The 22838-nt window shown below is 46.0% G+C and overlaps 1 protein-coding gene across 3 annotated transcripts; it reads right to left on the reverse strand.

Moving 5' to 3' along the window:
• Nucleotides 1-6747: 6747 nt before the first annotated feature.
• On the reverse strand, nucleotides 6748-22356 carry GET1 (guided entry of tail-anchored proteins factor 1). Of its 3 annotated transcripts, none has more exons than XM_044250910.1 (5): nucleotides 22169-22354; nucleotides 12791-12956; nucleotides 11454-11521; nucleotides 9222-9336; nucleotides 6748-7504 (listed from the first exon to the last, which is right to left on the reverse strand). In XM_044250910.1, the coding sequence occupies exons 1-5, from the start codon at nucleotides 22268-22270 to the stop codon at nucleotides 7431-7433; spliced, it is 525 nt and encodes a 174-aa protein (XP_044106845.1). In that variant the 5' UTR covers nucleotides 22271-22354; the 3' UTR covers nucleotides 6748-7430. The 3 variants fall into 3 exon arrangements, with proteins under 3 accessions (XP_044106845.1, XP_044106844.1, XP_044106846.1); XM_044250909.1 differs by lacking the exon at nucleotides 6748-7504 and adding an exon at nucleotides 7512-7707 and having other exon boundaries at nucleotides 22169-22356; XM_044250911.1 differs by lacking the exons at nucleotides 6748-7504; nucleotides 22169-22354 and adding exons at nucleotides 7512-7707; nucleotides 16247-16395.
• Nucleotides 22357-22838: the final 482 nt, after the last annotated feature.

Below are 22838 nucleotides of genomic sequence, written 5' to 3' on the forward strand. Positions count from 1 at the left end.
AAGGGTCTGACTCTAGATCTCAGCTGGGGTCTTGATCTCAGGGTTGTGAGTTCAAGCCCCACATTGGTCTCCACACTGGGCATGGAGCCTGCTTAAAAAAAGAAGAGAGATCTAGGCTGGCAGTACCCCCAGGGCAGTAGAAATGCAAACTACCTCTAGAAAAACCTGTCCTTGACCAGGCCTCAAGAAATTCCCACAAGATAGTTAAAGCAAAAATAAAAATAAAAAACAACAACAACAACAAAAAACACCCACATACATGCAGTCCAAAAAATGATAAGACACAAGAAAACAATGTGCTAAGAGAACCAACAGGCACAAGAGATATCAGGTTCAGATCTGCAAAGGCTCTACATGTTGGAATTATTATATACAGAAAATAAACACATTTAAAGAAATAAAAGAAGTTTCTGAAAATATGAATGAAAAGAACAAGAACTCAGCACATGTGACAAAACGTAAAAGACATACATATAATCATTTAATTTAAATTAACTCTATAGGGCGCCTGGGTGGCTCAGTGGGTTAAAGCCTCTGCCTTCGGCTTGGGTCATGATCCCAGGGTCCTGGGATCGAGCCCCACATTGGGCTCTCTGCTCAGTGGGGAGCCTGCTTCCCCCCTCTCTCTGCCTCTCTGCCTACTTGTGATCTCTCTCTCTGTCAAATAAATAAATCTTTAAAAAAATAAATTAACTCTATAAATGGGCTTCACAGCAGATGAACCCAGAACTCAGAGAGCAGAAAGAACTGAAGAAATGATCATCATTGAAGCAGAGAGAGCAGAGAAACGATGTGAGGGGAGTTTTACAGGCACGCAGATGAAAAAGGCTGAACTAGTATGTAATCTGAGCTTCTGAAGAAGAGAGAAGAGAGAATGGAGCAGGGCTAAGCATCTAAAGAGATAAAGGGTGAAAAATACTGATTCAGAAACTCCAATAAATTCCAACAAAATAAGTAGAAATAGAAACAAAACAAAACTCACACCTGGCTAGGCATGAAGACTGCCAAGCAGTTTCTTTTTTTTTTTTTTTTTTTTTAAGATTTTATGTATTTATTTGACAGAGAGAAATCACAAGTAGATGGAGAGGCAGGCAGAGAGAGAGAGGGAAGCAGGCTCCCCACTGAGCAGAGAGCCCGACGCGGGACTCGATCCCAGAACCCGAGATCATGACCTAAGCCGAAGGCAGCGGCTCAACCCACTGAGCCACCCAGGCGCCCCTGCCAAGCAGTTTCTTGACGAAGGGAAAATCTTAAGACCAACCACGGAAGAAGGCAGCGTATTGTCAAAGGAACCACTGTACTACTCATCGGTCATGACAGTAAGGCAGAAAACACTGGGCTGCCAACAGGACAGCCATGACCTAGAACCGCACACCCTCCAGTACTACTCCAGAAGAAGGAAGAGGCAGGACACGTTTTTAGAGCCTCACTAATGCGAAGATCAGCTAACCTCTTCTGTAGAGGGCCAGACAGTAATCAGTTGGGCTTCACAGGCCACCTACCCTCTGTAACACCTTCACGACACCACTGGAAGGTGGAAACAGATGCAGGCGATACACAAACAAACAGGCCTGGCCGAGTTCTTTTTTTTTTTTTTTTTTTTTTTAATAAAGAATTTATTTATTTGACAAAGAGTGAGAGAAGGAGAGAGAGCACAAGTGGGGGGAGCAACAGAGGGAGAGGGGGAAGCAGGCCTCCTGCTGAGCAGGGAGCCCGATGCGGGACTCGATCCCAGGATCCTGAGATCATGACCTGAGCCAAAGGCAGAGGCTTAAGCAACTGAGCCACCCAGGTGCCCCAGGCCTGGCCGAGTTCTAATACCACAAACCAAGTGCAGCCTGCCGCCTCACTCCTGTTCGGACTGACAGACCTCAGGGAGAACTTGTTTCAGATAAAAGGTCTCTTGTGCGAAAGAGAGAGTGGTGAATGTGTAGTCCTAAACATCGCGGTTTTACACCATCTCTTATGGGGTCACAGAGAGGGAACACATGGCTGAGGCATCATACGTCTGATGACAAGCACCTCGTGCATCGGGGGGAAGGGCTGACATTCAAGTGTTGACTCACACTGCTGCAGAGGGGAGGAAAGCATTAAGCATGGACAAATTTTCTAGTGTTAAAACAAAAATTGAGTAACTTCAAAATTTAAAGGGGAGGACGGAAAAAAAAAAAAAAGGCAATCGTGAGATAACAGAAAATACGTCCTGGCCTCTGCCCAGGCTCCCAGCACAGAGCTCTGAAACCCCAGTAACTCCCTGTGGTAAGAGCAGTCGGAGCACCTTTTGTTCTGGGTATTTGGTCTCTGACCCCTTCCTGACACAGGGATCTGGAAACCCTGCTAATTTCCTAGGTGATGGGCATGTCTTTTGTTCTAAGAGGTGACTCCAGGTGGGCTCCTGGCTAGGGGCTGGTCACCAGAAAGATCACACTGGGACTAGAAGGTTGGAACTTTCAGCTCCACCCCATACTCTTGAGTGGGGAGAGGGGCTGAAAGTGGAGTCGATGCCCCCCGGATGCCCATCCGAGGAAGCCTCCATAAAATCCCAGCAGCATGGGGTTGGGAGAGCTTCTGGGATGAACGCGTGGAGGTACCAGGAGAAAGGCATCCCTGGAGATGGCGTGGAAGGTCCACGCCCCTTCCTACACACCTTGCCCTAAGGATCCCCTCCATGTGCTGGCTATCAGAATCATTTATCATATCCTTTCATCATAAACTGGTAAACGGAGGAACTGGCTTTTCTGAATTCCGTGAGCTGCTCTAGCAAATTAATCAAACCTGAGGAAGAGGTCATGGGAACCTCTGATTTATAGCTGGTTGGTCAGAAGCACAGCCTGGACTTCCTGGTAACGGGGAGCCCAGCAAATATAAATGCACAAGATGCATTTTTAAGACAAAGATGTGAGTGAGACAGCCAATAACTCTAACCCAAAGGACACATACAAGAAGACAACTTCAAACTTGTATTCTTTATCACAAATGGAGCATTTGCAAAAATTTTATCCTAATATATTTTAAAGTTGAGAAGAAATGGATAAATCCTACACTAATTTTCCTACATCAAGAAAAAATACAAAACAAATAACCTCATAATCACTAAAGAAATTGAAATCTGTAGTTAATCTTTCAGTAAAAATAAGAGAAAACTCAAAGATTTTACCAGCAAATTCATCATATATTCAAAGAATAAATAACTCAGACTTTAAACCTGTTCCAGAATATAGAAAAAAGAATACTCTCCAAGTCATTCTTACAAGACTGGCATAACCCTGATAACAAAACCAGTGAGGAAAAAGACAATAATGTCCACACTCAACACTTCTATTCCACCCTGTACTGGAGTTTCTGGCCAGAGAAATCAGGCAAAAATGAAATAAAAGGCATTGATTGGAAAAGAAGAAGTAAAACTATCTCTATTTGCAGATGACATGATCTTGCATATAGAAAATCCTAAGGTATCCACTAAACTATTTACTGGAACCAATAAAATGAGGTTACAGAATATAAGATCAATACACAAAAATCAATTTCTATATAACAATTTCATTTAAAATAGCATCAAAAAAATACTTATGAATAAATTTAACAAAAGAAACACAAAATATCATCTGAAAACTACAGGGCATTGTTGAAAGAAATTAAAGATCTAAATAGTTGGAAAGATAGCCCATGTTCATGGATCGGAAGCCCTTACACTGTTAAGAAGGCAGTACTCCCAAGCTGACAAATTCAACACAATCCCTACCACAATCCCAACTAACTTCTTTGTAGAAACTGAGATACAAATTCTAAAATTCATATGAAATTGCAAGAGACACAGAATAGCCAAAACACTATTTAAGAAGAAACACAAAAGGGTCACCTGGGTGGCTCAGTGGGTTAAGCCTCTGCCTTTGGCTCAGGTCATGATCTCAGGGTCCAGGGATCGAGCCCAGCATCAGGCTCTCTGCTCAGCAGGGAGCCTGCTTCCGCCTGCCTCTCTGCCTACTTGTGATCTCTGTCTGTCAAATAAATAAATAAAATCTTTAAAAAAAAAAAAAAAAAAAGGGGACGCCTGGGTGGCTCAGTTGGTTGGACGACTGCCTTCGGCTCAGGGCGTGATCCTGGAGTCCCGGGATCGAGTCCCACATCGGGCTCCCAGCTCCATGGGGAGTCTGCTTCGCTCTCTGACCTTCTCCTCGCTCATGCTCTCTCTCACTGTCTCTCTCTCTCAAATAAATAAATAAAATCTTTAAAAAAAATAAAAAATAAAAAAATAAAAAAAGAAAGAAAGAAACACAAAATTAGAGGATGCACACGTCCCAATTTTAAAACTTACTACAAAGCAACTGAAATCAAAATATCGTGGCATTGGTCTAAGTATAGACAAAGAGGTGGACAGAATACAACTGAGAGTCCAGAAATAAACCCATGTCTCTACAGTTCACTGATTTTTGACAAGGTTGCCTAGACCACTCAACTGGGAATATACAGTCTCAACAAATGGTGCTTAAAAAACTGAACATCCACATACAAAAGAATAAAGTTGAAATCTTACTTCACTCTCTATACAAAAATTAATTCAAAGTAGGGGCGCCTGGGTGCCTCAGTGGGTTAAGCCTCTGCCTTCAGCTCAGGTCATGATCCCAGGGTCCTGGGATCAAGCCCCACATCAGGATCTCTGCTCAGCAGGGAGCCTGCTTCCCCCTCGCTCTCTCTTTCTGTGTGCTGCTCTGCCTACTTGTAATCTGTCTCTTTGTGTCAAATAAATAAGTAAAATATTTTTTAAAAAATAAAAAATAAATAAAAATTAATTCAAAGTAGATAAAAGACTTAAGTATAAAAGTTAAAACTATAAAACTCTTGAAGAAAACAAAGACATAAATCTCTGGGTGAGTTTGGATTTGGCAATGGATTCTTAGATACGACACCAAAAGCACAAGCAACAACAAAAATATTGGCAAAAGCTACACGATATTCATTCAACTTAAGAATAAACTCTCAGGCACGAGTCAGTACTGAGTGTTGAAAGAGGGATGCATACTCTTTACATTCCAAATACGCAAGCAGAAAAGCTAACCCACACAAGAGAGCCCCAAGAGAGGTTGGCATCCATACTAGTGTGCAAACCAGCAACACATACAGCTTTGAATCTGCTGACACCACTAAAGGCCTCTGTCCTGAAGGACTTATAAGAGAAGAACATCCTAGAAAATTCTTAAAACTGTTCATTGGTTAACACCTCAACTACAAAGAAAATACACTCCCTAGAAAAGACCTACATGGCCCTCATGGAAAGCCATTCTTTTCTAAGTTAAATCTTCCTGGGTATTGACTTAGACATGCTGGGAGGGGATTAAAAAAGCCTAACGGACAGTCTCTGGCCCAAAGGCACTTGTAGCATCACTGAAAACCCTTTATCACACACACAAAAGCATGTAAAACATTAGAGATGAAACTACATGACAGGAGACCTCCCAAATCAATACAAAACTGGTTGACAAATGAGTCAAATAGATACTGCGTAAGATGTTCAGATGAGGAGAGGAAGAAAAAAGAAATCACTGTCACCTAAGGTGATTAGAGAGGGCTTCACACATTGCAAGGGAGGCTCAGCACACACACAGACTGCAGGGGAGGCTCAGCACACACACGGACTGCAGGGGAGGCTCAGCAAACACACGGACTGCAGGGGAGGCTCAGCACACACAGACTGCAGGGGAGGCTCAGCACATACAGAGAAGATGGGACAACACAGTGGTCAAGGGTCAGAAGAGCTCCTTTCCACTGTACCCCTTTCTGTAGCTTTTGAATCCAGTACTGTGTTTATTACCTATTTAAAAACAAATAACACTTTTGAAAAACCACAATGTAAAACATGAAGGACACTTACATGTCCATTGTCTTGTCTTCATCAACTGCTGCTACGTGTGGGAAGGTCCCCAGCTGTCAACTGTACGTCTTCTCCTCTAGCCTCAGAGAGCTTTGTCAAAACTCCTTGAGTGCTAACTGAAAGAACGGATCTTTAGGAGATCAAGAAGGGTCTCGGCAGGGAGACTGGACAAGGATTAGTGATCCAGGGATGTCCCTGGGTGGACCCTGTGTGGCAACCAACCGTTCACTGCACACCCCACCCTTGATGCTGGCGGCTCACTCCTGGTGCTAACGCAGGGTGTGGTGCGCCTGAACCCCGCAGCTTCCTCGTGCCGCTGCCTTCGCCTCATCAGGCAGCCTTCCCAGCCCGCGTGGCCCACGCAAACCCTCTGATGCTTTTGCTATGAATGCTCCTGTGACCTCTGTTCCACATCCTTTCTTAAAACTAAGTCGGCCTGGGCCGGAGACATTTGAATGAAGAGCCCGACCCACTACGCACCACAGCACTCGGTCTCTCGTACAATTCGTGGAATTAACAATGAGCTACTTATCAGATCGACAGGGAACTCAAGAATACAAATAGGACCTTTGAAAAACCAGGGACAGAATGTAGCTCACCGGAGCTGCAGCCAACCAAGTTAACAGTTAAAGAAAGGCCTCTGTCACTTGTCACAGTTACAAACGTCATAGCAAGTAAGCGGCTGTAAGGAAGGAAGAGTCACACAAGCCCTTGCAAAAATTTTAATTAAAAAGAGTGTTTTACATGGGGAAACCAGACTTACTGTGGTGATCATTTCACAGTGTATACAAATATCAAATCACTACGTTATAGTCCTGAAACCAATACAATGTTATATGTCAATTAGAATTAAAAAAAAAAAGACAGTAAAAAAAAAGTGTTTTAAAAAATGTATCCACGCAAATTTATTTAGTCAGAAATCTTTGTTAACTTTGTTCCATTCTACAGAGCATAAATATTAAGTGCTTATAAAACACACTTCATCTGAAATGCTTTAAATATAAAACACAATTCAAGCCTCAAATAATGCATTATGATCTCATGACTACATTTACAAAACACAATGAAAAATTAACAACTTCAAATAAGTAGATAACACTATACAACGGCTCATCCCACAAATGATCCTTTAAACAGAGAGAAAAACCACACGAGCAATGTCAATTAGTGTTATTCTTTTAGTCGTACTATGGGAGACTTAAAATTCTGGTAGTGGTTTTAAAATTTAAATCACTTTCTAATCTGGATTAAAAATAGTGCAGTCTTTAAGGTACTTAAGTTAGAAAACTTTGATTCTCCGGTTGGCAATGTGACCTTTAAAGTATGCCAACGGTGCACCCCCCCGTAAGTGGATGCCCAGGCGCCATCTTGTAACAAACCCGGGACTGGCTGGCCAAGTCACACGTGCGAAAGCCTGGCCTTCCAGCTCGGTGACAAGTGTACAAAAAAACCAACCTGTGTGCTTTAGTTTCCTAACAAAAAAAAAAAAGTATAAATCAGATTTTTAACCATCTCAGTGGAAATCCATTCTCTAAAATGTCATAGTTGCATTCGTCTTCTCTCAGCTGAAAGGGTGAAGCACGATCGCCACAACCTTGTTACAGACTAAAATCCAACAGGTAATTCCAACTCCACCTGGAAATGGAGAAGCTCACCGTAAGAGAGCACGCCTACGATCCGCCCGCATTTCTGCTACCTTTAATTTACAGGAAGTCAAGCGTTCTGCAGCAGTGCTCGGCTAAGGAAAACTAGGTGTGTGTTTCGTCGATCAGAGTCAGCAGCCATCCTACTGATGCACAGGGCTGCCTTCCTTCCTAAACAGGAACTCCGCAGGACAACTGCCAGAGGGATGTGTATTGTTACATACGATATTAACAAACAGTAAAACTGCCCTGTATGACTATTTGTTTTTCCTTCTTAAAAAACCATTATAAACAGAGCAGCATCCACCCGTGCCTTTCTGGCCCAGCTGGTGATGGAGAGACAGGAAGTCAGGCAGCAGGAGTGGCCCTTGGCTCTCTAGATGCCTGGAAGGGCGTCCTCGAGCTCTCCTACTCAGTGGCAGTGGTGCCCACAAGGGTGGGTGGAGGCAGGGTGGAGGGTGTAGTGAAACCAAGATCTCTGAAGCAGTCACTCCTTTGCACTCAGTAATTCACCTCCAGCAACTGATCACAACCAAAGGCTGAGTGACATGCAGCATTATTCCTGACAGTAAGAAATTAGGACCTAAATACTCCCTTCTATCAGGGGAATTAATACATCATGATATATCCCAATGAACAGCAGCTATTCAAAATTCCTTAGAAAGTTTACTGATACGGGAAAGGGTTTACAATATAAAGTAAAAAGGGGTCTAAAATTCTATGTACCAGGGCCCCTGGGTGGCTCAGTGGGTTAAGCCTCTGCCTTCAGCTCAAGTCATGATCTCAGGGTCTGGGATCGAGCCCCACATCTGGCTCTCTGCTCCGCAAGGAAGCTGCTTCCCCCTCTCTCTTTGCCTGCCTCTCTGCCTACTCGTGATTTCTGTCTGTCAAATAAATGAATAAAATCTTTTTTTAAAATAACAAATAAAATAAAATTGTACGTGCCAAATGATCTTAGTGGTATAAAATAAATAGGAAAAAAAAAAGAGTGGAAAATGTACCACAAAGTTAAGTGAGGTTAGCTATAGCTTATGAGATGTTTTTAAATTGTTCTTATATTTCTAATCATTCTACAATATGTACTTTTTTCAAAGATTTGTATTTATTTATTATTCATTTATTTATTTGAAATAAAGATTTTATTTATTTGCCTCTGCACACAAGCGGAGGCAGAGGGAGAGGGAGAAGCAGATGCCCCACTGAGCAGGGAGCCTGATGCGGGGCTCGATCCCAGGACCCCAAGATCATGACCTGAGCTGAAGGCAGATGCTTAACCCACTGAGCCACCCAGGCGTCTGATTATGTACTACTTTTAACACCCAAAGGATATCATTACCTTTCAAAAATAAAAGAATGGCCAATAGCAGTAAATGCAGCAGAGAGGCCATGCAAAAGAAATGAAGAGGTCACAGAACCTAGGACCTAGAGATCGGGGTTTCAACAACCAGGATATCAGACAAGGTACGGGCTGACATTCTGTAAGCAGACTTACAGGGTGAACTCTAACTCTGTTACTTAACATTTCGGCGACACTGGATAAGGTAAGCAACTCCTCCAGACCTGTGTCTTCACTGTGAGCTTTGTGTGAGGCCAAGACCCAAAGGACTACTCACTAGTGAACGGATGAGCGTGGGTTCCTTCCCCCGTACCCCACATGTCTACAGAGGCCTAGCCGTACACTTCTGCTCTGGGCTCCAGAAAACTCTTACCTGCTACTCTAGTAGGAAATGCCACCAGGCGGTCCAGCGGCGTGATCCATTTGCTGGGCACCACAGCCACGGGGACAGAGTAGTACTTCCAGATGAGCGACACCATCAGGGCAGCCTGCGGGGACAGTGCGGATGAGTGCGACCACCTGCTGGGCACATGCCCAGTAATCCGAGACAGAGGAGAAACCGGCCAACACACTGAGACGCTCCGAGCCGATGACCTCAAGCCCCAGCAATGCAGTCCCTGCGGGACACAGACACATGCACACCGCCACCGACCTGCCAGCACCCCGGACAGGGTCTGATTAAAGACCGTTCACAGGACATCGAGAACACACTGCTGCCAAGCCTTCTTACTGAAATGCCGCTTTACTGTTTTAATCTGAATAATAAATATGCACTATTAATTAGCTTATATTAGCTGATAAATTAACCACAGTCTCCTATAACAAAAGTATTCTTTTCTCACTGAGCATCTCTTTTAAGTAGCCAGCCTATGATAAATATACCTTATTAGTGACAACAGCAATCTCATGCCTAAAATCCTTGAAACATCAGTCCGTTCTCCACCCCCCCAACACACACACACACAGTGCCGGCATCTGCGTGTGGACAGAGCCCTGTGAGTCTAAACAGTGGCAGCGAAGCAGAAGCATCCTTTCCGCTGCCTTCACCTGTCCCGTGCCTTGGAGAAGCCACTCAAATGAGAAGACTTAGAAGAGGGAGTCTGGCTTCAATCCCGCCCCTGGGAAACCTAACCGGTGTCAAAGCGACAGGACCTCGGGTCGCGTGTACATCAGTGAACCCAGACACCCTGGGCTTGCAGGGCTGACTCGAGGCCTTTGGTGCAGCGAGGACCACACGCAGGGCTGAAACCCGGAGTCACTGACAGCAGCCGCACGCGTGGACACAGCACGGCCACGACCTCAGAGGAAAGCAGCAACAGGAGTAGCTCCCCAGGAACTCTCCTCTCCCAGACGGGACCGCCGAGGACCAACAGCACTGGACTCCAATGAGCACCGTGGGTCCTCACCTCGACAGTGAGCAGCATTTTCCACGTCTGTGTGCCACGTAACAAGCAATGATCCTAACTGACCATCTTAGCAAATACAAAATCTAAAGAAGCTTCTCTCACTTCCCCACAACCTCCCCAAGCTGCACTGGAGTAACGGCACCACCCAAGAGTCCCAGAGAAGCTACGTCAGCATCCGTGTGCTAAAAAACCCCAATGTTTCACAATTCAGGAGACAGGAGGGTTCCCCCGGAACCCTCGTGCACTGCTGAGCGGAACGCAAGCTGGTGCAGCCACTGTGCAAACAGTACGGAGGCTCCTCAGAAAGTTAAAAATAGAAATACCATATGACCCAGTCATTCCACTACCAGATACTCACGCAAAGAAAACAAAAACAGTCCCTGGAAAAGATCCATACACACCTATGTTTACCGCAGCATTATTTACAGTCACCAAGACGGGGAAGCAGCCCGCGTCCATGACAGAGGAACGGATAAGGACGAGGCTGTATATTTATATGTATTTACACACAGACACACACACACACACACACACACACAAGGAACATTACTCAGCCACCAAAAGGGATGCGATCTTGCTGTTTGTAACAACAGGGATGCATCTAGAAGGCATACCGCTATGTGAAATAAATGAGAGGGAGACAAACACTGGACCACTTCACTCCTATGCAGAATCTAAAACATGAAAGGAATAAATAAAAAGCAGAACTATGAATACAGAGAACAAACTGATGGCTGCCAGAGGGAAGAGAAATAGAGGGATGGGGGAAACACATAGAGGGGATTAAGAGGTACAAAGTTCCAACTCCAAAGTAAGTCAGTCATGGAGGTGAAAAGTATAGCAGAGGGAACGCAGTCAGTAACATCACAACACGCTGCGCGGTAAGGGGCGGTGATCGCAGTTACCACGGTGAGCAAGGAGCAGCGCAGAGAATTACTGACTCATTATGTTGTACACCTGAAACTAATAGGACACTGTATGTTAATTATACTTCAACTTAAAAACAGAGAGAGAGAAAGGCCTTCCTTCAGTCTAACTTATAAATGCACAGCGTTCGGTTCCATACTGGCAGGATCACGCAGCGCAGCCACGGAAAGTGGAAAAAGCCTGAACTCTCGGACCTGGACCCTGGTGGCCGCAGTTCTGGAGGACAGTCCGTACAACTTTAACAACCCCAGGTGACACAATAGGACACTTACTTGCAATACATAGAAGGCAACACTTATAACCCATTTTATCTTGGCCAACTGAGCTGTCCGAGCTTTCACTGAAAGGAAAAACAGGATGAAATCATTCTATCCGTCCTGAAAATAAAGGAAAATACTCAAAGACACAGAAATGTTATTCTCCTCCTATAAAATAGCTTCTAATCATGTTGTATAACATTTGTTCAGTACATTTAGAAAACAGAAAACAGAATTTCTTAAAAGCCACACATGATGCCATGCATTAAAACAGAATCACACACAGATTGTAAGATTTGAAGCTTTAATTTTGAACACCCTTAAAACTACCCGTCTACATCAGAGATTCTTTTTATAGTGTACTTACCAACAGGACTACATTTGCTCCCCAGATCTCCCTGTCTACACTGTACGCTAACCCACATGTGGGAGCCTAGCTTGTCCTGGGCCTGTGGGGGCGCGGGGGAGCTCTGCATGTCTTACCAGCCTGGAGGCAGCTCTCTCTCAGTGCGCATTCCCAGCACACGGGTGGAAATGTCTTCGTCATAGAAGAGTGTTAGGGACAGTGGCCAACACAGCAATGAACAAGACCTGACCGTTACCGTGTCAGTCTATTCTCAGATAAGGACACTCTGGGCACATTTGTGAGTGTCCACAAAAGCCTTGGGCATCCACTATGACACTTGCTCTAGGCTTATCTCGAAAAGGGTTGAGGGGCACTTGGGTGGTTCAGTCAGTTGAGCGTTCCACTCAGGTCATGATCCCAGGTTCCTGGAACTGAGCCCTGCGAACTGCTCCCTGCTCAGCGGGGAGCCTGCTTCTCCCCCTGCCTTCCATTTCCCCTGCTTGTGCGCCCTCTGTCCCTCTGACAAATTAATAAAATCTTTCCAAAAAATGGGGGGGGGAGTGTTGAATTTCAAAATGTCTACCTACAGAAATGAAAAAAAGCTCAGGTCATGATCCCAGGGTCCTGGGATCGAGTCCTGCATCGGGCTCCTTGCTCAGCGGGGAACCTGCTTCTCTCGCTGCCTCTCTGGCTGCTTGTGTGTACTCGCTTGCTCTCTCTCGCTCTCTCTCTCTCTGGCAAATAATTAAAAAATAAAAATAAAAATAAATCTTTAAAGAAAAAAAGCTAAAAGGACGTTAGTTGTTTCTGTGTTTAGGAAACAAAGGTTCACTGACAAAGAGACAATAATCAAGACTACTGGACAAACTTCTGGACAAACTCAGAAGTTCCTCTCAACATTTAGAACATCTAAGAATCAAAGCACATGTTCTACCAATCTTCACAGAAAGACTTCTCTATTCCTCAGCTCCCATGAAGTTTTCCGCACTACAGGTGAAACCAGTACCGTGAGTTTTAAGCTTATCCGTCATCTTGTTGATCTTTCTCTCCAGCCTGGCATATCTGGCGAATTCATCCATCATGTTTACGGTGGAGAGCTCCTGCTTCATGTCCTGGATCTCTGCTCTCATCTGGGCCTCCTGCTCCGCATCCTTCTGCAGCAGCCTGGACATCTGGCAGAGTGGACAGCTGAGGTCAGCGCCTTCCCACAGGGGGACACCTCCCCCCCCATCCTAGTGCTGCTGCTTCCAGATGGGCAGGCTGCCCTGGACCTGCACAGCCAGCCTCTGTGGCCTAGTTCCGCTGCTGCCCTCTGGGACCACCACAGACAAAAACGGCCTCCGATGTGAATCACCAGTCAAATTATACTTTTCCTTTTGCAGACATGCCCATGGATCGCTCCAGCACAATGTCTGGATCTTTCACCGTAACGATAAAATTGTGATTATAAAATGAAAACCAATTCCAGCCATCATTCAGGTAACAAGAACCACACACATTCTCTTCCCGTCCTGAATTAGGTAGGCAGAGGAAGAGGACAGTGCTAGTGAGGAGGGGGTAGCCCATCCAGAGGACTTAATCCCAAGCACAGTCAGGAGGGCATTCCCATAGAGGGGCACCCTGGCAAGGGAGGATAGAGGCAAGCATGGTGATATGAGCATCTCCAGAGAGGACAGCCCAGCACAGGTGTCAGAGTAAGAGGCATACAGGATAAGAGGAAAGCACCCAGCCAACCGCAGAGTCAGAGCCCAAGTGGGACCGGCAGCCACTGGGGTGGGGAGGAGGACGCAGCAGTGGGGATGCGAGATTAATTACAAAGGACTGATCAAATACAGTAAACATACTGAATGTAATGGGAGCTCGTTTTCTCACTATCAGAACTGGGGGTTAGAAATATGGATGAGGAAGAACCAGAATAAATGCTGAAGTGTTGAATTAGAATCAGAGGCATGGGGGTGCCTGGGTGGCTCAGTGGGTTAAAGCCTCTGCCTTCAGCTCAGGCATGATCCCAGGGTCCTGGGATCGAGCCCTGCACCGGGCTCTCTGCTCATCAGGGAGCCTGCTCACCCCACACTCTCTCCCTCTGCCTGCCTCTCTGACTGCTAATGATCTCTGTCAAATAAATAAAATCTTTAAAAAAAAAAAAAAAAGAATAGGAGGCATGGGTGTGAACTCGTGGTTTTTGGTAGATAGAGAAATATAGATATAAATGTTTGTGAAAAAGAGCCTCCAAAAGCCAGACCCCCACATGGGACGTCTCCTGATGCCCCCCACCCTCGCATACAATTGTGGGGACACCCGCCAACTAGAGCCAAAGACAGATGGCAGTGGCCGCCAGGTGGCGCCCGGCAGCAGGCCAGGATGCCTCAGCAACGTCGGACAGCAAGGGCAAGCGGGGAATGGGGGGGCAGGGAACCGAGAAATCCTTCGGGACCCACCCCCAGCGAAGAGTGAACGTCCCACGGGGTCAGATGCGATGCAGCGAGAACACAGCATCCCTTCTGTGACACTGGACAAAGGTGTACGAAGGCCATCCTGCAAACTCACTGCCCTTGCCATATTCAGAAACACCAGCCATACGAGTCAAGGAAATACCGGGAAGCCTTCCAGACGAGAGATGCATCAAGTGTGTGCAATGCACAGCGCTGATCGGAACCCTTTGCTACAAAGGACCATGCTTGGAAGGGAGCAGGTCAGGAGGAAGGCTCCTGATGGTTAAGTTGTGGATAAGACACCTGTTTATACAGTAATGTGTCGGGGAATGCAGGGGCCCAGGTTGACAACTTGTTTTCAAGAAACAAAATCAGTTCTTTGTATTGTATGCATACCTTTTTGGCACATTAGTTTCAAAATTCTAAAAAACAGATACTTTTTTAAAAAATGAAAGGGGTTAACGTATATAAGTGTACTGGCACATAGCAAGTGCACAATAACTGGGTTCGTCCTCGGCTTGGGGTCCCCTCTACACAACACAGCAACTCTTCAGACAGAGCTGGGAGCCACGCCCCGTCATGGGTGTCCCGGGGCATCTGCATAAGTGCGGGTTCCCAGGACAGCCTCTGAGGTAGCAGCCTTTAGCACCTACGCAATGAAGCCCTTCTCCAAGGAAGCGGGAAGCCTGCTTCTCCCCCTCCCCCTGCTCCTGTTCTTGGTGTCTCTGTGTCAAATAAATACAATCTTTAAAAAAAAAAAAAAAAACTTTTTTGAAGATTTTATTTATTTGACAGAGAGACAGAGATCGCAAGTAAGCGGAGAGGCAGGCAGAGAGAGAGGGAAGCAGGCTCACCACTGAGCAGAGAGCCCGATGCAGGGCTCAGTCCTGGGACCCTGAGATCATGACCTGAGCTAAAGGCAGAGGCTTACCCCACTAGGCCACCCAGGCACCCCAAAAAAAATTTTTTTAAGAAGACCAAAGATGTTTACTCAGGACTAGGTGAGGGAGGGTGGGAAAATGAGCTTGTGGAGGAGCTTAGAATCTTATGTTAAATTAGACAACTGTACTGCTTGGGAGGGAAAATGATTAAATTAGGTCTGCAAGTACACAAAAATATCTGAAAGTATTTAAATTTGCAAATAGGTACCAATATTAATCCAATATTATAAGTGACAGTTAAAATGTACTAGAATTATGAATTAAATAGTAAGATCTAAAGGGATTTTAAGTGTTCTGAGTATTAATTTTTCAAACAAAAATAAACCTCTGACCTCCTTATGTATTCAAAAGCACCTTCCAGAACCTTAAACCTCTCACTTGATAGAAACACATAAGCTTTGTGAGGTACAGCTTTTCCAAAGACCTGGAGATGGGTCCATAATGAATCCTCAAGCAGAAAACGAGTTTTTCCAAAATTCTTATTAAGATGACAAGCAGTGGAAGACTCTAGGGAGAAAACAAGGGTAGAACCGATCCTCCTTGTCACCCTTGTCCCCCAGACACTGGCTGCCAGCCTGCATGAGCTCATAGTGTCCTACCAGACTCACCCTGAGATCCTGTCCAAGTCCCAAACCCCTTTCCGAATAGACAAAATGTTACGGTTTGAACTTGGGAGTCACACCCGGAAAGAGTCAAACCCCACTCCGCCACTCAATGGCTGGCACCTGGACTAGACCCATCTGAAAATTAATTAAAGTATAATGACATTTAAGCCCAAAGGTTCGTCCCTCCAGGAACACAGGGGGCACTAGGTGAATGACATGCTGGGGTGGCCTGCTTAGATGTGTTCCTAATACTGGCGACACACTGCTCATCCCGAGAAGGGACCAAGGCTCCGGCGAAGCTACAGACACACACGAGGACTCCAAGTTAGGAGCCCTCCTCACGGCACTGGTCCCCCGCACCCGGATGACCCCATCCACGAGGTCCCGACTGCGCATGTGCACTCAACCCCCCACTGCCCCAACTACCCCCACAAATAACATTCGGGGGCCATCCTCACGCCTGGTGGTCCCAGGAGGAACTCACCAGGCGACAGTTTTCAAAGAGGAGAGGGTCTCAGAAAGGCCCCTACAGAGGAGGCAGGTCCTGCAGTGTCCGTCCCTGGCGTCCCTGGCCTCCCTGGCTTCGGGAGCCTGGGCCCCTAGAGGGAGAGGGAGGCAGCCACTTTTTAGATCAAAAAGTGAAGGCAATTTCAAAGTCATCAAATATGAAGGTGGTAGTCACCCCACAAACCAAATCCCAGAGGGCAACCTGCGTGGGGTCCATGCCCAGGGTTTGATGGGGGGAGCTGTTTACCCCAGCGCAGCACCCACTCTCAGCCACGTTAATCCTGGGGCGCCTGAGTGGGGCACCTGAGTAGTGCGCCTCCCTACACCCCGCCTCCCACCAGCGTTCCCGGAGCGCATGCGCAGTGCACACAGCTCACCAGGACGCCCTCCGCCACTGCTAGGCCCGGGGCGCCTGCGCAGTACGCCTCCCTATAGCCGTCCACAGCGGCGCTCGCAGGGGCATCTCCGTCTCCCTCGTTCTCTGCCTTTGGTTGAAGAAAGTCCTGGTTCACCTATTAAATGAGCTAGGCCCTCCCATCCATATGCCCTATGACCAGCTTGAAGAGAATTAAGAACTCTCAGGAAAAGTCCAACCAAGTCAACACCAGGACTGGGAGTCCTCATCCCGGCCCCAGTCTCCACCCCAGTATTGAGCTGAGGTCCCCTCCCAGGACCCTGCAAGGCTTTGCTAGACAGAGGACTTGTGATACCTAAGAGACTGATTCAAGGGCTTCAACCGGCCTACCTGACTAACGGGATGGTGCGCCCCCACCCCACCCCACCCTGGCCCCCATTCCTACTGGCTGAGTGGAAAACGCTTCGGAAACACTGGAGGAACGCTGTATTCGATGTAGGAGGTCGTGGCCCATTCCCAGTCAAGCTTGATTTCTCCTCGGGAGTCTTCCTTGGAGGGGGAGATGAACCGTGAGAGACTATGGACTCTGAGAAACAATCTGAGGGTTTTGAAGGGGCGGTGGGAGGTTGGGGGAGCCTGGTGGTGGTTATTATGGAGGGCACGGATTCCAAGGAGCACTGGGTGTGGTGCATAAACAATGAATTCTAGTACACTGAAAAGAAATTTTAAAAATTTAAAAAAAAAAAAAAAAAAGAACAGCGTCTTACCCTACTCAAGAGAAGAGCGTTCCATACGGCTTTACCCTGACCCCCACCACAAACCCAGTGCCCAGGCGGTACAGATCTCTGCTCTGGTAAGTACATGTGATGACCCTGACAATGAGAGTTAGAACCAAGGGGAAACAGGTTCAAGAAAGCTAACTGTGTTGAGGTTGCAGAGGTCATACACCCTGTGCAAGCAGCACAGAATGTGAACACGGTGCTTTTTCATCTAAATGAGTAACACCCAGGGACACAGCCTCAGGTGCATCCAGGTTGCGGTAATAACCCTTGGTGAGTGTGTCTCAGCTGCGGAGCACCAGTGTGTTGGAAGCTCGGTTAAGGAGCGGGATGATGAGAGCTCTTACTTACAGCCACTGCCGTACCCCAAACACAGATTCCTCTCCCCCCGCCAAGAGGAAATTATGAACAATTCATGGAGGAATACCAAACTAACACAGCCTCTTTCAAAGAAGAAGTCAAACTATCACTCTTTGCAGATGATATGATATTTTATGTGGAGAACCCAAGACTCCACTCCAAATCTGCTAGAACTCATGCAGGAATTCAGTAAAGTGTCAGGATATGCCAACAAGACAGAAAGCGAAATTAAGGAGTCGATCGCATTTACAATTGCACCCCAAACCATAAGATACCTAGGAATAAACCTAACCAAAGAGGCAAAGAATCTGTACTCAGAAAACTATAAAGTACTCATGAAAGAAAGTGAGGAAGACACAAAGAAATGGAAAAATGTTCCATGCTCATGTATTGGAAGAACAAATATTGTGAAAATGTCTATGCTACCTAAAGCAATGTACACATTTAATACAATCCCTATCAAAATACCACCCTTTTTTTTTTTCAAAGAAATGGAAAAAATAATCCTAAAATTTATATGGAACCAGAAAAGATCTCGAATAGCCAGAGGAATGTTGAAAAAGAAAGCCAAAGTTGGTGTTATCACAATTCCAGACTTCAAGCTCTATTACAAAGCTGTCATCATCAAGATAATATGGTACTGGCACAAAAACGGACACATAGATCAGTGGAACAGAATGGAGAGCCCAGAAATAGACCCTCAACTCTATGGTCAACTAATCTCCGACAAAGCAGGAAAGAATGTCCAATGGAAAAAAAGACAGCCTCTTCAACAAATGGTGTTTGGAAAACTGGACAGCCACATGCAGAAAAATGAAACTGGACCATTTCCTTACATCACACATGAAAGTAGACTCAAAACAGATGAAGAACCTCAATGTGAAACAGGAATCCATCAAAATCCTTGAGGACAACACAGGCAGCAACCTCTTCGACCTCAGCTGCAGCAACTTCTTCCTAGAAACATCACCAAAGGCAAGGGAAGCAAGGGCAAAAATGAACTACTGCAACTTCATCAAGATCAAAAGCTTTTGCACAGTAAAGGAAACAGTCAACAAAACCAAAAGACAACTAACAGAATGGGAGAAGATATTTGCAAATGACGTATCAGATAAAGGTCTGGTATCCAAAATCTGTAAATAACTTATCAAACTCAACACCCAAAGAACAAATAATCCAATAAAGAAATGGGCAGAGGACATGAACAGACATTTCTGCAAAGAAGACATCCAGATGGCAACAGACACCTGAAAAAGTGCTCCACATCACTCAGCATCAGGGAAATACAAATCAAAACCACAATGAGGTATCACTTCACGCCAGTCAGAATGGCTAAAATTAACAAGTCAGGAAAGGACAGATGCTGGCCAGGATGCAGAGAAAGGGGAACCCTCCTATACTGTTGGTGGGAATGCAAACTGGTGCAGCCACTCTGGAAAACAGCATGGAGGTTCCTCAAAAAGTTGAAAATAGAGCTATCCTATGACCCAGTTATCGCACTACTGGGTATTTACCCTAAAGATACAAATGTAGTGATCCAAAGGGGCACGTGTACCCGAATGCTTATAGCAGCAATGTCCATAATAGCCAAACTATGGAAAGAACCTAGATGTCCATCTACAGATGAATGGATAAAGAAGATGTGGTATATATACACAATGGAATACTATGCAGCCATCAAAAGATTGAAATCTTGCCATGTACAATGACGTGAGTGGAACCAGAGGGTATTATGCTGAGCAAAGTAAGTCAATCAGAAAAAGGCAATTATCATATGATCTCCCTGATATGAGGAAGTTGAGAGGCAAAGTGGGGGTTTGGAGGGTAGGGAAGGAAAAAAAAGGAAACAAGATGGGATCAGGAGGGAGACAAACCATAAGAGACTCTTAATCTCACAAAATAAACTAAGGGTTGCCGGAGGGAGGGGGGTAGGGAGAGGGTGGTGGAGTTATAGACATTGGGGATGGTATGTGCTACAGTGAGTGTTGTGAAGTGTGTAAACCTGGCGATTCACAGACCTGTACCCCTGGGGCTAATAATACATTATATGTTAATAAAAAATTAAAAATTTAAAAAAAAAACTAACACAGCCTCTTTGAGCAACTTAGTTTCATACAGTTCCAATAAGAGGTGAAATGGGATGGGGTATACAAGAAGAATCAAGGTGACAAAAAAGATAGGCAGGCAAACCACAGAACAGGAGAAAATATTTACAAATCATATACCCAGTAAGTAAACAACTCCTCACCCAACAATGACAACAAACCAAATACTCACTCACTCCCCACTCTGAACCCACAGAGGATGCCCCTCCCTTATGGACAAGCACCTGATGCCCCATTAAAAAGGGGGCAAAGGACTTGAACAGGTATTTCTCCAAAGAAGATATACAGATGGCCAATAAGCACATAAAATCACTAATCATTAGGAAAATGCAATCAAAATCATAATAAAATCACACCTTGCCTCCACTGAGGATGACTGTTAGAAAAACAAAACAAAACAAGACAGCAAGTGCTGGAACTTGTGGAAAAATTAGAACCTTGTACGTTGCTGGTGAGAATGCAAAATGGTGCAGCTGCTATGGAAAATGGTTGAGCAATTTCTCCAGAAGTTGAAAATAGAATTACCATATGATCCAGTAATCCCACTTTGGATATTTACCCAAAAGTACCAAAAGCAGAGACTCGAACAAGTATTTGCACACTAGTGTTCCAGCAGCATTATTCACAATAGCCAAAAGGTGGAAACAACCCCATGTCCATCAAAAGAAGAAAGGATAAACAAAATGTGGTATACATATACAATGAAATATTATTCAGCCTCAAAAAGGAAGGAAATCGTAACACATGCTACAACCGTGGTCTACAGGGATAGACCCGGAAGGCATTATGCTGAATGAAAGAAGCCAGGCATAAAAGGAAAAATACCGCATAATTTCACCTACATGAGATAATCAGAGTAGTCAAACTCATAGAGACAGAAAGTGGAACTGTGGTTGCCAGGACTGAGTTGAAAGAAGAATAGGGACTTACTGTTTAACGGACAGAGCTTCAGTTTAGGAAGATGGAAAGGTTCTAGAGAGGGATGGTGGTGACAGTTGCACAATAATGTAATGATTTAATGCCACTGAACTATATACCCAAAAATGGCTAAAATGGTAAATTTTAAGTTGTGTATTTTACCAAAATTTTATTTAAAAAGAGAAAAAAGATGGAGAAGCCAGTTCTTTCAGGGTCTTTTATGCAATGCTAAGTACTTGGGACATCATCTTAAAAACCTAACAGTGTCAGAGGGGAATGAAGGGTTAAGCGAGAATTCCCCATGCCTTAGTTGGACAATGCAGGTAGTACAGTCCTTGAATAGAATCTTACATGAAACAGGCACTCAATGAATACTGGTAGAATAAAGAAAGGAGAAATCCTGCCTAGTCTTAAATAATACCCCCTTCACACACCATCACCACCACCAATGTAAATCAGGAGGTAAGAGCAGGGAGAACTGCATTTCCCCCCAATAATGCCATAATGGCACGCACCCAGTCTTGGAGGTCTCCAGGTCTGTCAGACTCCCGCTGTGGGCGTAAAGGGGGCGCCCTTAACCCACACACACCTCATCAAACCTGCCACCAACCCTATTACCAAGCTCCCAGAGGCAGAGGGACAAAACCAGGAGAATCACAACCAAGGATCAGTCTCCGCCCCAGGGATCACTAACTGGATGCACAGTGACCCTCTGAGTCAGACTCCTCCTTTGAGGTAAAGGGACACGGGATGACATTCGCATTTTACAGCAGCTGACAACCGGCCACGAGGTAATGTACTCATGCCTACGCCAAGGGCACGAGAGAGCTGCTCCCCGGTGCCCTTTGCTCTCCTGAACACAGGAAGCGTGACACTGTGCCGAGATTCCGTCTACACAGCCTCTGACCGCAGAAGTGGAGGCGGCTGCAGCCTGAGAGCCTTCCACCTGGGACCCGGCACGGCTGGCACGGCTGGCACTCCGGCACTCCATGCGGGAAGGCGGCGGCCTCCAGGAAAGCCTGGACTCCGCGCTGCGCCAGGCGCTGGCCCCCAGCAGCGAGGGCTGCGCGATGCCTCCGCCGACCGGGAGATAACGGAAACGAGCGCGGCCGGCTGGCAGGGGGCCCTGCGAACTCCCAGCCTCAGGGCTGCTGCCCCGGGAAAACGCGGCCTGGTGTCGCCAGGTCATTCTTTCTCCCTCAGAATCGGGAAGTCCGGATGTGGGGAGTAAAGCTTTGCAACTTTTGGATGCTAGCAATTAACAAAAAGAGAAAAATCTTAAAGTAGAACGGCCCCACCGGACATTTCTGCAGGCGCACTCCGGATCGCCGGGGACCGCGGCGGCCACCCACCGGTCCCGGGAAGGCGAGGCAGCCACTTACGAAGGAGGAGAAGGACGGGAGGAGGATCCTGAGGACATTGCACCCAAACACGAAGCTGAGCACCAGCAGCCACGCCCAGCGGTCGGCCTCCGCGCCGCTCATCCCGGATGCTCCCGGAGGTGCCGGCTCTGCTAGTGTAACTCCTTGGGGACCACGCCGGCGCCCACGCCGCGCGGGCGCCTGCGCAGTGAGGCCCAGCGGGGGCCGCGCAGTCGCGCCGGTGCGCCTGCGCACTGTGCTGCACTGGGCGGGGAGGCTAGACTTTTCTTCTCGGTCTTGGTGGACGCTTTCCGGGCAAATCTGGGCCTTTCCGGCTTCCGTATCCTTTCACACCCTCCCCACCACCCCCCTGGCCGCCGTTTTCCAAGCTCTGGTGGTTGGGTCACCAGCTTCAGTTTTCGTCTAGCTGTGAGCCTTTTCTTATTATTACGTAATGAGTACTTACTTTAAATTGACTGGGTTCTATTCCTAGAGGAATTTATTTTAAATTAAGCCTCTCCATAAGTGGAAAACTACCGTAATTATAGTAGCAAGTGACTGTAAAACCTTTTTGTGGTTATATGTAAAATGTCTTAAGTTTACAATTCAAAACAAATCACTGAAGTAAGTCTAAACAATTTACAAATCTCCATACCTAAAAAATAAGCATTAAACAGAAAGTACTGTTTAC

The sequence above is a fragment of the Neovison vison genome, chromosome 6 (assembly GCF_020171115.1).
Source record: "Neovison vison isolate M4711 chromosome 6, ASM_NN_V1, whole genome shotgun sequence".
Classification (NCBI taxonomy): domain Eukaryota; kingdom Metazoa; phylum Chordata; class Mammalia; order Carnivora; family Mustelidae; genus Neogale; species Neogale vison.

Excerpts from the sequence above, each read along its gene's own strand:
- GET1 (XM_044250909.1), bottom strand. The coding sequence starts at position 22,270 with ATGAGCGGCGCGGAGGCCGACCGCTGGGCGTGGCTGCTGGTGCTCAGC. Across the intron at positions 12,957-22,168 it reads TCCCGTCCTTCTCCTCCTTC|ATGTCCAGGCTGCTGCAGAA; the intron begins GTAAGTGGCTGC and ends CCACTCTGCCAG. Across the intron at positions 7,708-9,221 it reads ATTTCCTACTAGAGTAGCAG|TTGTCCTGCGGAGTTCCTGT; the intron begins GTAAGAGTTTTC and ends TCCCTCTGGCAG.